The sequence below is a fragment of the Somniosus microcephalus genome, chromosome 16 (genome assembly GCF_052327205.1).
Source record: "Somniosus microcephalus isolate GS21.2 chromosome 16, FLI_Smic_1.0, whole genome shotgun sequence".
NCBI classification, from domain to species: domain Eukaryota; kingdom Metazoa; phylum Chordata; class Chondrichthyes; order Squaliformes; family Somniosidae; genus Somniosus; species Somniosus microcephalus.
In genome coordinates, this window is record NC_141002.1 from 94707085 (window position 1) to 94721025 (window position 13941).

The 13941-nt window shown below is 45.5% G+C and overlaps 1 protein-coding gene across 1 annotated transcript; it reads right to left on the bottom strand.

Annotated features, from left to right (window-relative positions):
* Positions 1-6598: 6598 nt before the first annotated feature.
* On the bottom strand, positions 6599-12357 carry LOC147106399 (dual specificity protein phosphatase 6-like). Its single transcript, XM_086009465.1, has 3 exons — positions 11414-12357; positions 10000-10443; positions 6599-8118 (listed from the first exon to the last, which is right to left on the bottom strand). The coding sequence occupies exons 1-3, from the start codon at positions 11811-11813 to the stop codon at positions 7811-7813; spliced, it is 1152 nt and encodes a 383-aa protein (XP_085865591.1). The 5' UTR covers positions 11814-12357; the 3' UTR covers positions 6599-7810.
* Positions 12358-13941: the final 1584 nt, after the last annotated feature.

Here is a 13941-nt window from a genome sequence, read left to right on the forward strand (position 1 = left end):
CGGCGCGTGGCGCCAGTTTTGAGGCGCTGAGACCCCTCAGTAGCGCCAGCAGCCGTTTGGGCGCGGCGCTACTGAATTTTTGGTGCGCGCAGGGGGACTTAGCGCCAGCACTAACTTCCGGCGCTAAAGCCCTCGCTGCGCCAAAACCGAATTTCTAGGCCCTTGAGTATTGTGTGCAGTTTTGGTCGCCTTACCTGAGGAAGGACGTTTTTGCCATGGAAGGAGTGCAGCGAAGATTCACCAGGCTGATACCTGGGATGGCAGGAATGACGTATGAGGAGAGATTGTGTCGATTGGGCTTATACTCACTGGAGTTTAGAAGATTGAGAGGGGATCTCATCGAAACCTATAAAATTCGGTCAGGCCTGGACAGACTAGATGCAGGAAAGATGTTCCCGATGGCCGGGGAGTCCAGAACCAGAGGTCATAGTCTAAGGATAAGGGGTAAGCCATTTAGGACTGAAATGAGGAGGAATTTCTTCACCCAGAGAGTGGTGAACCTGTGGAATTCTCTGCCACAGAGGGCGGTGGAGGCCAGTTCATTAAATATATTCAAGAAAGAGTTGGATATATTTCTTAAGGCTAAAGGGATCAAGGGATATGGGGAAAAGGCAGGGACAGGGTACTGAATTTGGATGATCAGCCATGATCTCATTGAATGGCGGAGCAGGCTCGAAGGGCCGAATGGCCTACTCCTGCTCCTATCTTCTATGTTTCTATGTTTCTATAATCACTTCTGTGAAGTGCCCTGGGATGTTTTACTACGTTAAAGGCGCTATATAAATACAAGGTAATGTTGGTAATGTGGAATCCAAAGACTGTTATTAATTATGATACATACAATTTGTTTGCTATGCAAAAATGTTAATTTTAAATCACTTACTTTGAGCCCCTTGTCTTAGTGATAGTTATTGTTCTCCCCTGAATCCTGGGCCAATATTTATCTCTCAAACAACATTAAGAAATACAGGTTATCTGTTCATTATCACATTGCTGTGGGAGGTTGCTGTGTGCAATTTGGCTGCCGAGTTTCCTACATTATACCAACAACAACAACAACTTGTATTTATATAGCGCCTTTAACGTAGTAAAACGTCCCAAGGCGCTTCACAGGAGTATTATAAGACAAAAAAAATTTGACACCGAGCCACATAAGGAGAAATTAGGGCAGGTGACCAAAAGCTTGGTCAAAGAGGTAGGTTTTAAGGAGCGTCTTAAAGGAGAGAGAGGTAGCGAGGCGGAGAGGTTTAGGGAGGGAATCCCAGAGCTTAGGGCCCGGGCAACAGAAGGCAATGGTGGAGTGATTATAATCAGGGATGTTCAAGAGGGCAGGTATAGAGAAGCGCAGCTAGCTCAGGGGGCTGATGGGAGATTACAGAGATAGGGAGGGGCGAGGCCATGGAGGGATTTGAAACAACAGTGACTCCACTTCAAAAGTACTTCATTGGCTGTAAAGCACTTTGGGATGTCTGGAGGTCGGGAAAGGCGCTATATAAATGCAAGTTCTTTCTTTCTTAATCGTCTCTTTATATGATGCAAACCTGCACATTCATGTGATAAGCGCTGTAAATATTATTGCTTCCCATCTAATAGTCAGTCTAATTAAAAGAAAGAAAAGAAAGACTGGCATTTATATCGCGCCTTTCACGACCGCCGGACGTCCCAAAGCGCTTTGCAGCCAATGAAGTACTTTTGAAGTGGAGTCACTGTTGCAATGTTAATTCATTGTGGAGGAAAGGTAAATGTTGCTATTTCATAAAACAAAGTAAACTGGTGAGGTCACTTAAGCATAAGGAAAATATGCAAGTGTTTTACCAAAAAATTAAGAAGGAAAGAACTTGCATTTATACAGTGCCTTTCACGTCCTCAGGACGTCCCATAGCATTTCACAGCCAAAGAATTATTTTATGGCAGTGTGATCACTGTTGTTTTGTAGGCAGACGCGGCAGCCAATTTGCGCACAGCAAGCTCCCACAAACAGCAAATGTGATAAATGAGCAGTTAATCCGTTTTGGTGGTGTTGCGTGAGGGATGAATCTTGGTGCGGACCGTGGGCACCGTTTTACGTCCATCTGAACAGGCAGATGAGGCCTTGGTTGGACGTCTCATTCGAAAGAAGGCACCTCTGACAGGGCAGCACTCCCTCAGTGCTGCACTGGAGTATTGGCCTAAACTGCTACAGAATTATCGTGGAGGTTTTTATGTTTTCTGGCGTACATCCATTCAATAAAAAAAGTATTTGCAACAATTTCGTCCTGTTAACAAGATCTTAACTTTCAAACACCACCATTTTGATTAAAAAGAATAAAATGTATCCAGTGGTTGCAGATCTGTAAGAGTTAAGTGCAGCCTCTGTTTACAGTTGTGTTATATGATGGGGCAGAGTGGAGTGGCTGCTTGTTGCACTTGCAGCCTGCACCGGTGGGATAGCATTTAAACAGGTGCAGTCTTTACCGTTATGGGTGATACAAGGACTAACTTTACAACGTTGAATACTTAACCAGAGCAGAGATCTTAGGACCTAAGTTGTCACTGAGGTTCCTTCCCAAGTGAGAAAATGTTAAGGAAGCATATGGATATGCCGGCCTGTAGTTACACTGCCTGGCGAATCCACACCTTGTTAGGAGATTGCCTCCTGCAAGTGATCTCGTTTGCGAGTGAGCTCAACTTAAGTGTTACGAGTGTGATATAGCTTTAAAGGTTGTGCAATCGCAGTGTGACACACTTCCCCGAAGAGCATAAAGTACCTTTTCATTGCAGAATAAGTTAGAGGCACTGCTAGTATCAGCTGTGGCTCAGTGGGTAGCACCCTCGCCTCTGAGTCAGAAGGTCGTGGGTTCAAGTCCCACTCCAGAGACTTGAGCACAAAAATCTAGGCTGACACTCCAGTGCGGTGCTGAGGGAGTGCTGCACTGTTGGAGGTGCCGTCTTTCGGTTGAGACGTTAAGCCGAGGCCCCGTCTGCTCTCTCAGGTGGATGTAAAAGATCCCATGGCACTATTTCGAAGAAGAGCAGGGGGAGTTCTGCCCTGAGCCAATATTTATCCCTCAATCAACATCACTAAAACAGATTGGCCTAGAAATTCACTTGCGTTTGCGCCCAATTAGGGGCGAAAGAGTGGGTTGCGCCGGAAGTTGCGTCGTGCCCGAAATTAGGTGGGCCCTAACATCGGCGTTGGCGGTAGCGCTGCACCGGCACCGATGACGTCATCGGTGTGCGCACTGCCCCAGTACCGCCCGAAACCACGCCGATCCCCATCTTCAGTAGCGGCCGCCTCATCCGTGGCGGCCGCTAACAACATCGGGAGACCGGGTCCTTACAGCTGCCTTAGCGGGGCGCTTTAAGGTGGAGGTGCGGCCGGCCGCTTTTTCGGCGGCCGCCTGCCCGCACCTCCTTCCCCGGCCTCCTCCACCCCCCCCCGGCATTGCCGGCTGGTTTCTGTGGAGCCCGGCACTTCTCCGTTGTGCCGGGCTCTTTTGCCGGCACTTGCAATCGGGGCTCCGGCCGTTGCAGGCACCTCCCCCTTAAGAGAAGGGGGAGGCCTGCAGTACAGCAGCCTGCCGCACCGCATCGGGTGGCGCAGCGGGACCGGCAGCGCTGAAATTCACTTTCAGCGCCCCAAGCGGGGCGGCCAAACCCTGGAACAGCGCCCGGTTCCGCTTTGGGGCGCTGAAAGTGAATATGGGGCGGGCACAACTGGCTCCGCGGCGGGCGCAAAATTTACAGCGCAAACGAGCTGGCGGGGCTATACCCAATTTCTAGGCCATTATCTGGTCATTGATCACATTGGTTTGTGGGAGCTTGCTGTGCGCAAATTGGCTGCCGCGTTTCCTCCAACAGTGACTACACTTCAAAAGTACTTCATCGGTTGTAACACACTTTAGGACGTACGGTGGTTGTGAAAAGCGCTATATAAATGCAAGTCTTTCTTATATTTCTCATGTCCCTGTTACACCACATCAGGAATGAGACCCGCACAAGGCCGTAATCTTTGCACTATATGTTGATTCCAGTGTGAATCCCAAAGCCAGCACATTTTATTGCATGTCATAATACACATTAACGCTGCCGTTTTACTGGCATGCGTCCCTGCAATAATGTGCCGATACATGGCCAGGTTCTAATGACCACATCCAATGCTGCCTTTGGCCTTTCCTGTGGCTCAGGGGAGCTTTGCCACACACGTACGTCACAAAGTACAGCTGAAGGAAGATACTTGGCCTGTCTTAGCTCATCCTTTCATAAAACCTATGGTTCCCATCTCAGCATCGAACAGCCTCAGGAATGATTCCAGAGTTACTGCCTCTGTTCCCGGTATTGATTACTTTTATTTGAAATGCTTCCTGACATCAGGCCTGAATTTGCCTTTTAGCAGTTTTGTGATTATGCTTCCTCGTCTTGCAGTCATGGTTGAATGGCCACAGCTTGCATTTATATAGCGCCTTTAATGCAGTAGAAACAAACCCAAGGCGCTTCACAGGAGCGTATTCAGACATTCAACACCGAGCCACATAAAGAGACACTAGGACAGGTAAAGAGGCAGGTTTGAAAGACTTTTTTTTAGCACTTAGAATAGTGCTACGGCTTAACCTTTTCTGTTCCACTTAACATCTCGTACACCTCTAATTCGCCTTCGCCAAGGCTTTAAGAGTCAGCGTTTTTCTAATCTCTATTCATAAATCAGCTTACACCAGCGGTCAGCTTTGTGCCCTTCCCCGCATTGATTCCAGGATTTGCATCTTTCTCTTGAGCCTCCGTGACCAGAACTGAATGCGGTGCTCGAAGGCGTGCCCTGACCAGCACACTTTACAGCTTCAGCGAGATGGCGTCGGGGGCTATTATTGCATCGATCTGGCAATAAAGCTCAGTGTTCAGCCCGCTTTATTGATTGGTGCTCTGCATGACTAGACATGTTAAAACATTTGCATCTATTATCACAGCCAGATTTCGCTCAGCCTCTCCCCAAGCTAATTCTGACACCATTCACTGAGTAAATATATTCCTTATGTTTTTCTTCCAATGTCGGTGTAACACCGGTGAACTTATTTGTATTGATTATCTGCCCACTTTGTCTATAAGTCCATTTGCAGTTCCTTGGTTGCTTCAGATGTAACGATGCTCCCTCCTTAGACTAGCATCATCTAAATGGTACAATTTTAAAGGGGTTGCAAGAGCAGAGACCTGGGGGTGTTGACGCACTAATCTTTGAAGCTGGCGGGACAGGTCAACAAAGCACACGAGATCCTGGGCTTTATAAGTAGAGGCAGAGAGTACAAAAGTCAGGAAGTTATGCTAAGCCTTTATAAAACACTAGTTCAGACCCAGCTGGAGTCTTGTGTCCAATTCTGGGCACCACACTTTAGGAAGGATGTGAAGCCTTCAGAGAGGGTACAGAAGAGATTTACTAGAATGATGCCAGGGATGAGAGACTAGTTACGTGGACAGACTGGAGAAGCTGGGGTTGTTCTCCTGCGAGCAGAGAAAGAGGACTGACATAAAAAAAACTTGGTTTGAGTATTAAACAAGGCTTTAATCAACTGTTTTTCAACATGGAGGTCTAGTTGTGTCCTTCACTAGTTCCTGTTAAAGAATGTCCTGAGCAAGCTGGGCCCATGCCCGAGTATTTATACTCTCCCTGGACAGCGCCACCAGCAGGCCGCCCAGTATTATTTCATAAAGTCATTTCCCATGAATGACAAGATTCATGTCAAGGAGATTTGATAGAGATGTTCAAAATTGTGAAGGGTTTAGATAGAGTAAAATAAAGAGAAACTGTTTCTAATGGTTGAAGGGTCGAGAACCGAAGGGCACAGATTGAAGGTGATTGGTAAAAGGCCCAGAAGCGACATGAGAAAAAACTTTTTATACACAACGAGTGGTTAGGATTTGGAATACCCTACCCGATAGGGCGGTGGAAACAGATTCAATAGTAACCTTCAAAAGGGAATTGAATAAATACTTGAAGGAGAAAAAACTGCAGGGATGTGGGGAAAGAGCGGGGGAGTGGGACTGACTGGATTGCTCTTCGAAGGAGTCGGCACAGACTCGATGGGCCGAATGGCCTCCTTCTGTGCTGTGCTATTCTGATTCTGTCTGCAAATCTGACCAACTTGCGTTGCGTTTCTGCACTCACGTTCTTTACAAGCGATTAAAAAAAAGTGGGGCCCCCAAAAGCATAAAACCACTCGATCTGAGCACTGCGCTCACTAGATCTTCCTAGCTTGACATGACTCCCCTAAGCCAGTGCCCACTGGTTCCTCTTTCGTTTCAATTCCTTATTTAAAACTAGGACCCACTTCCTTAAACTTGTGTGCAGCAGGCTTTCGCTCTGCAGGTCTCGATGCACTACATCATAAGAGCTTTCCAACATGCACTTTAGGCTGTCACTTCCTCAAACCAGTCAAGGTGGGTAGTCAGGTAAGATATCCCTTTGGAAACAAGTGTGAGTCGCCATTTACTAGTGTATTTTAATTTTAAGTAATCCTTAAGTTTGTTCCTAATGCTGGACTCTATTATTTTGTAACCACAAAACTCCCTCGAGTTGAACAATTCCATTAACATGGGAACAAGGATAATCAAATAAGGCCCGAGGCTTGGGTAAGGTTCTATATAGACAAAATAGTTATTTATTAATAACTTAGTATTATACAATCAATCATTCTTAGAATAAATTCCCCATCCCACATTAAGCCATTAGTGACAATGAAATGGGGGACGACTTCTCCTCACTGGCTACTGAGTTGCAGCAAGTGCAGTGTATACATACAGTATTGGCTTCCAGTTTTAAATACAGACTTATAGAAAAAAAAACACTATTGCATTCATGATCAACTTCCCTGAAGAGTCTGCACAGAGGTAATGCACTGTATGACATACGCATTGTCCAAAATGAAACGCAAGGGAATACGCCTGTCGTCGTCCCCACCCACCCCCCCCCCCCCGTTTCCAAATAACAGTCAACTCATTCATTAGCAAGAAAACACAAGCACTGTATACACATTACTAAGGCTTTCAGTTTAGAATAAGAGGGGAAACAAAAAGAGCATAAATCATAAGGCAGTTTCAAATTGCACTCATACATAGATAAAGCAACATATCAAAGCAGATCAAACAAAACACTTGAAACTTCTTTTTGGCATATACTATCAGTTAAAACATAATATTGATTTACATACGAATCGTACAGTTCCAGTCCTTTTAATCTGCGAGTGAGCAGATGTACTGGATTCAACACCAAGTACCTTACAGGAAGCTACTTTCCTTACAACGCTTCACCCAGTAATACATAATCTCAGTTGACGTACAATTGAGACGTTGGATCTGTAGATAAGACAATATATACAGAAATCATGCTGTATGGTACTCAATATCTAGAGTACAGAATCAAAACAGTGGCCAATTCCAGAACTCTCAAAACCATTTTATTCCCCCTCCTGATCAGCTTGAATAAACAAAGTCTTCATTGAAGACAAACGCTTTTTGCTACCAATAGAATTCAAAAAGAGGGGGATTTATCAAGAGAGTGCAAGGGCTTCGCCCGGCTTCTCTCTTTGTCCCCTCCTTAGACGGCAAAGCTTTCAGCCACTGCACTTTTCCAACTAACTTTGTGAACCTTCAAGGGTCTCAAAGTCAAAGGTCAGGGTCCCCCCCCCCAAATCCACAACAGCTGCTTGAACAAAAGAGTCAAGTTGCCTTCAGTGAGATCAGCTGTTCTTTTTCCAGACCCATTCTGACCCCCCGTTACGTGTCAGCGATCCGACCTGTAAAAATTCTTCCCGAGCCTCTTTCTCGCTGGCGCTGGGTTGAGAGGTCAAGTGGACTGGAGCGGGTCGAGCTGGAACATGTTGTGGTTGGTGGGCGTGGTGAAGTAGAGCTGCTGCGAGGGCAGCCGGTTGTCGCAGGGGCTGCTGAGGCCCAGGGTCCGCTCAAAGTCCAGCAGCTGCCCCATGAAGTTGAAATTGGGGGAGATGTTGGACTTTTTCATCTTCACGATGTCGTAGGCGTCGTTCATGGAGAGGTTCAGCTTCTGCATCAGATAGGCCACAGTCACGGTGACCGAGCGACTGATCCCGGCTAGACAGTGCACCAGCACCCCACAACTCTGGTTACGGGCTTCATCTGAAAAATATTTTTAAAAGAACTAACTGGTCAACGAGAGCAGCAGCAACAGCAATCTAAGTGGGCTGGGAAAATCTTAACATTCATTCTTTAAAGTAATTGGTAGAAGGATTAGAGGGGATTTGAGGAGAACTTTTTTCACCCAGAGGGTGGTGGGGGTCTGGAACTCACTGCCTGAAAGGGTGGTAGAGGCAAAAAAAAACCCTCATGCATTTAAAAAGTACTTGGATATGCACTTGAACCTACAGGGCTGCGGACCAAGAGCTGGAAAGTGGGATGAGGCTGGGATAGCCACAGACACGATGGGCCGAACGGCCTCCTTCTGTGCCGTAAATTCCTACGATTCTATTTCATTACAGAAATATTCGCAAAAACTCTCAAGTCTGTCGGTGCCGTATTTTGAAATACTTAATTTTTTTTAAATCACAGTAATATTCAGCCCTGTTTCTTTTCCTTCACCCCCCCCCCCCCCCCCAACAGATCAAAACTTCAGCCTCCTTTATTCATTCAGAGACTCAGGCTACAGGGACACAGTCGAAATAATTAGAATTTGTTTTCCCAGTTACCCTCCGTGCATGTAAGGGTGTCTGTGGAAAAAAAAAACATTCAACAAAAACAAAACCGAATGGCAGGGCACTGTGTAGGCTGGACCTTGAATGTTTTGGAAATAAAGAGGCCTGTAAAGGTTACACTGCAACTGTTAAATGTAACTGAGAATGCTGGTGTGGTTGTATGTGGGTCAGTGCTGATAGAGAAGCGCATTCATCTCTGTCCTATTGATGTCTGCGTATGAATGTTTCAATAGTAATTTTGCAAGATGGTCGTGAATGTCTTCTATGTCGAGACTTCCAGGCTGTAGAGTCTATTAAATTATTCGCCCAACTGTTGGGCTACAAAGGAGGCATTCAGGCGTATCAGAAGAAAGAGGAAAGTCACAGGGGACGAGGCCCATTAACAAGAACAGGATGTCAACATTGCCTGAAAATGGTTTCCTTTGTAAGAGGAAATGCATTACAATGCCTTTAGATTAGTTTCTCGGTGGCTCCCAGCCGAAATTCCTTCCGCCCCGGCTCAAATTAGCCCCAGGCTGCAGAACGTGTCTCGGGGATTGTAATTACATCAGCTCTGCTTAAACCCAGAAGGACGTTGTTTGCACATAAACTGTTGGGATTCTTCTGAAACTTGTTTAATAGCTCAAGTTTGGAAGCTGGTGTTCAATTTTTTTTTCGACCAAAAAAAAAAGTTAAAACTGTGTGGAATCACTTTGCCCAGTGAAATTAAACACTGAATCTCACGGAATGCAAAGCACTAAGTGGGAATAGTTTAAACTCCAACTACCCACATTGAAACGGATATGCTGCACCCTTCACAGAATCCGGTACAAGATTATTCTGGTTTCCCTTTTCTTGAGAAATATGACCAGGGGCTTGAAATGTAATTTAAGGGATGATTTTTTTGAAAACAGTTTTACAAAGAGCTCCATTTAATGGGCCTTGATTATAAGCCATGTTTAGCTCGCAATGTTGTTCCTCGGGGAGATTGTATTTCCACAACTAATCTGTCCATAATAATTCACTTAAATAAGATGGGGTGGAGAAAGAATTGTTTCCAAATGGTATTTAGAGCAGTTTGCAATTTCTGTTTTATTTTATTCAGCAGTTATATCTTCCAACAATTATTTCTGATTTTTTCATTACTCCCCCACAACCTCTGAAATTTTCCACACAGACTCGCTCACTTGCAGACAGCTAACAATACCTTGCACCTCACCTCCTCTGACTTAAACCTGTGCCAAAAAAATTCAGTTGGAAGCTTTAAAAACTTAAAAGATTTAAAATAAATAAAAAGATTTGTTTTTTAAATTAACAAAAGATTTCTTACCTATGAATGCAATAGCTTCGGGAAAAAACTGGGAAAGGTTCTGACTCCAGTGATCTGAAATGGGAATCTGCTTGTATTTGAACTCGCCGGCATTCTCGAACAGGTTGGGCAGGTTGGGAGTCACGTTCAGGATGTACTTGATGCCGTGCTCCTCCAACGCGTCCAGGTTGGTGGAGTCCCTGGCACAGCCCAGGTACAGGTGGGGCAAGATTTCCACAGGGAAGGAGGGCTGCTGCTGGTTGTTGGAGAGCGGGCTGCCTTCACACTCGGTCGCGCTGTTGGGGGCGTCTCGGTCCGCGTCCGACTCGATGTCCGACGAGTCGGAGCTGATGCGGAGCCCCCCGAGCCCCAGCACCGGCACGGTGGGCGAGCAGCTACAGCACGAACTGTCCAGGTTGGTCTCGCAGTGCGCCGGGAATTCCGCCTGGAACTTGCTGAATCCGCCTATAGACACAAAACAAAGCACACAGCGAGTGCCGGGTTAAAACAAAATCCACTTCAATGCAACTATTTAATCATAAAAAGTTTTTTAAAAATTGCATTTATATAGTGCGTTTCACAACCACCGGACGTCCCAAAGCGCTTTACAGCCAATGAAGTACTTTTTGAAGTGTAGTCACTGTTGTAATGTAGGAAAAGCGGCAGCCAAGTTGCGCACAGCAAGCTCCCACAAACAGCAACATGATAATGACCAGATAATCTGTTTTTAGTGATGTTAATTGAGGGATAATTATTGGCCAGGACACCGGGGAGAACTCCCCTGCTCGTCTTCGAAATAGTGCCATGGGATCTTTTACCTCCACCTGAGAGAACAGACGGGGCCTCGGTTTAACATCTCATCCAAGAGAAATGGGCACCTCTGACAGTGCAGCACTCCCTCAGCACTACACTGGAGTGTCAGCCTCGATTTTTGTGCTCAAGTCTGTGGAGTGGGACTTTGAAAGAGCTATCCAATTAATCCCAGTCCCCTCTGCCCTTTCCCCAGAGCCCTGCAACTTTTTGTTTCCTCTTCAAGTATTTATACAATTCCCTTTTGAAAGTTACTATCGAATCTGCTTCCACCGCCCTTCAAGCAGTGCATTCCAGATCACAACTCGCTGCCTAGATTCTTTCGCCTCTGGTTCTTACGCACGTTTCTTTACTTGTAGGCAAGCCCATTTAATTAAAGCATTTACCCTCACTTTTAATAGTAATTTTGGGAGGATTTGCACTGGATTTATATTGACCAGTTGGGCCGAGTTTCTATGCAATGTACAATGTTGCAATCGCGGCATCTTCACAGATCTCAGTATTCTCCTTTTTGCAAATAGAATAATTCTCCTTTCTGGTTTTTTAATTTAAAAAAAAATGCAAAGTCACATTTCGGGTTGAATTATTTGGAAACCAAGATTAGTTCAAAAAAGCGCCCTTTTACCTTCCAAGCAGAACACTTTGCATCCTTCGTCCTTCAACTTTCTCAGCAGCAAGCCCAGCACCGAGGTGCTGTTCAGGTTCTCGTTCCACTCCGCCGTGCTCTCGTCGTACAGCAAGATGATGTCGGTCTTGCAGCGGCGGGCGAACCGCTCCTTGTCCTCGTTGCTGGAGATGAGCGACTTGACGGGGAAGTTGCCCTTCTTCAGCCGCCTCAGCATCAGCCCGGGGATGGCGACGCTGATGGCCGCCTCGATGTGCGAAGACTCGTACAGCTCATGAGCTCGGCAGTCCATCAGCAGCAGGCTGTCATTGCCCCGCTCCAGCTGGTCGCACAGCCAGCCCGTCGCCTTGCAGATCGCCATTTCCGAGTCAAACGGGGCGCACGGAAATTTCTCTAACATGGGGGCAAACCTTTCACTGACCGCGCATCAGGTTTTCTTTTTGGGGTTTTTTTTTTCCCAAATAAAAAGGAGGTACACAAACCTTTGGATTTGTTCTATCAATGGGAAACCCCCCCCAACCTGCAATGGGATTGCCCTTGCAAATGGTTTGCAAATTGCAAAATGGTTTGGAAATTGCAAAATGGTTTGGAAATTGCAAATTTTGTTTTTGCAGATTTGTCCTTTTTTTTAGCAAATTGCCAATTGTCTTTTTTTGCAAATTGCAATTCTTTTTAGCAGATTGCCAATTGTTCTTGTATTGCAAATTGTTTCTTTCTCTAAATTGCTTTTTTTTTAAACAAAAAATGTATTCCCTCCCCCCTTCTCAAAAGAAAGCGAGAGAGCGCTGGAATGCGTCTTCTCGGTGGCTAGCCTTGGCTTGCTGAATGATACAGTAGGTGCTCTTTTTCTCAATGACCCTGGCTGGCGCCGTGCGGGTTGCACCACAGCCGCCTGCGAGCTTTTCCTCAATCGGAACACACAACAAACCCCCCGATACATTCAGCAGCCGCCGTCCAATCACCGCCCGCCCCTGCCCCTTCACGTCAGCGCGTTGCCGTGGCGACGACCCGGGGCTGGCGTGTGTATGCAAATGAGCTTTGGAAATGCCATTCACAAAGGGAAGCGAGCGAAAGAGCGAGAGAGAGAGTTGCATTTTCTCTCTGCAATCGGATCCAGGAATTTCCGCTCTCTGCTCTTAAAGCTCAGCTCACACGAGGGGAGGGGAAAAGAAGCCCAAAAAAAAGACATTCTCAGTCTACCTCCCGCCAAAGAAATGCAAAGAAATGGACACACACAAACCCAGTCAAAATAAATCACTCTAATGCATACAACCAACATTTGAGTCTCGCCCTGCAAAATTCCCCGGTGTAAATTACATAATTGCAGGCTCGTTTTGATGATCAGCTCAGATTAATGAACCGCGGTTTAAAAGCATTACCCCACAGGCATTGCTTTTTACTCTGGTAAACTGTAGCTGTTTTGGCAGGAAACACCAGTGTGGTATTTCTCCGGAATAGTGATCCTTTTTTTTGAATGGGGATGTTTAAAAATCCCATTGAAGGATCAGGCTGCACCAGTTTTATATTTTACAACCCCTTCCCCCCCCCCCCCACAAATAATCACTATTTCTACTCAAATCTAAATGCAAGATTAAAAAAAAGCATTTGGAACAGAAACATGGATTGTATTTCGCACCGCCCATGCGATGATGTTTATAAGACCCGGCTTCATTGTTAATAGTTTGCTTAAATGCTGAAGCTGGGAGATGAACGAAAGCACACCAGGAGCAAGAATCCTTGCTTAATTTTATGAATGTGTCATGTTCCTGGCTGCATCGCAACATTGTTTTCATGCAGTGAGCCCCCGTGTTAAAAATATAGTTGAAATATTCAGGAATTGTCATACATGTATGTACTGTAATTTCTGATTTGCAAATGAGTTTAGTGCGGGGGTGTACGGAGGGAGACTGCAGGAAAAGCTCGGATTTATCGGTAGGCAATAACGAAGCTTTAAAGGACATTTTAAAATACCTCTAATTTTTAACTACGAAATTAATAAGGAGTGGGACGAAAAAATATCAAATTTTCTGTTTCTTACAGTAAAATTCCAAAGGGGGAATAATAATCCGCAATGAAATGGTGTTTTATCTCAATCGCGGCTTGGTTTGTGTGTGTGTGTGTAAGGAATGATGAACCCTAGGAATGTGCATCCTTTGTTTGAGAATACTCATGGCACGCAATCAATGTAAAGGATCCAGTATTGTGATTTTATAAATATAATCCCCACAGATATTGAAATCGCCAGGTAACAATGGTTTGACACATTTTGCTTAAATGCTACACATTTCTAAAGCAGGTTACATGGGTCTGTTGTGGTGGATTCTTCACACAGCTGTCTCTATATATGTAGGCATGTGGGGTCTCCTGGTATTTACTGCAAAAGATCTGACAACAGGGGGGAAAAAAACCCAGGAATTATCCCAACAAACTCAGGGAACGACCTCCTTTTTTAACACAACAAATATTTCTGCTGAAACAGGGAGGTCTGCATTCGCCGACGGATCCCCTGAAGAATGCAGGAAACTAAC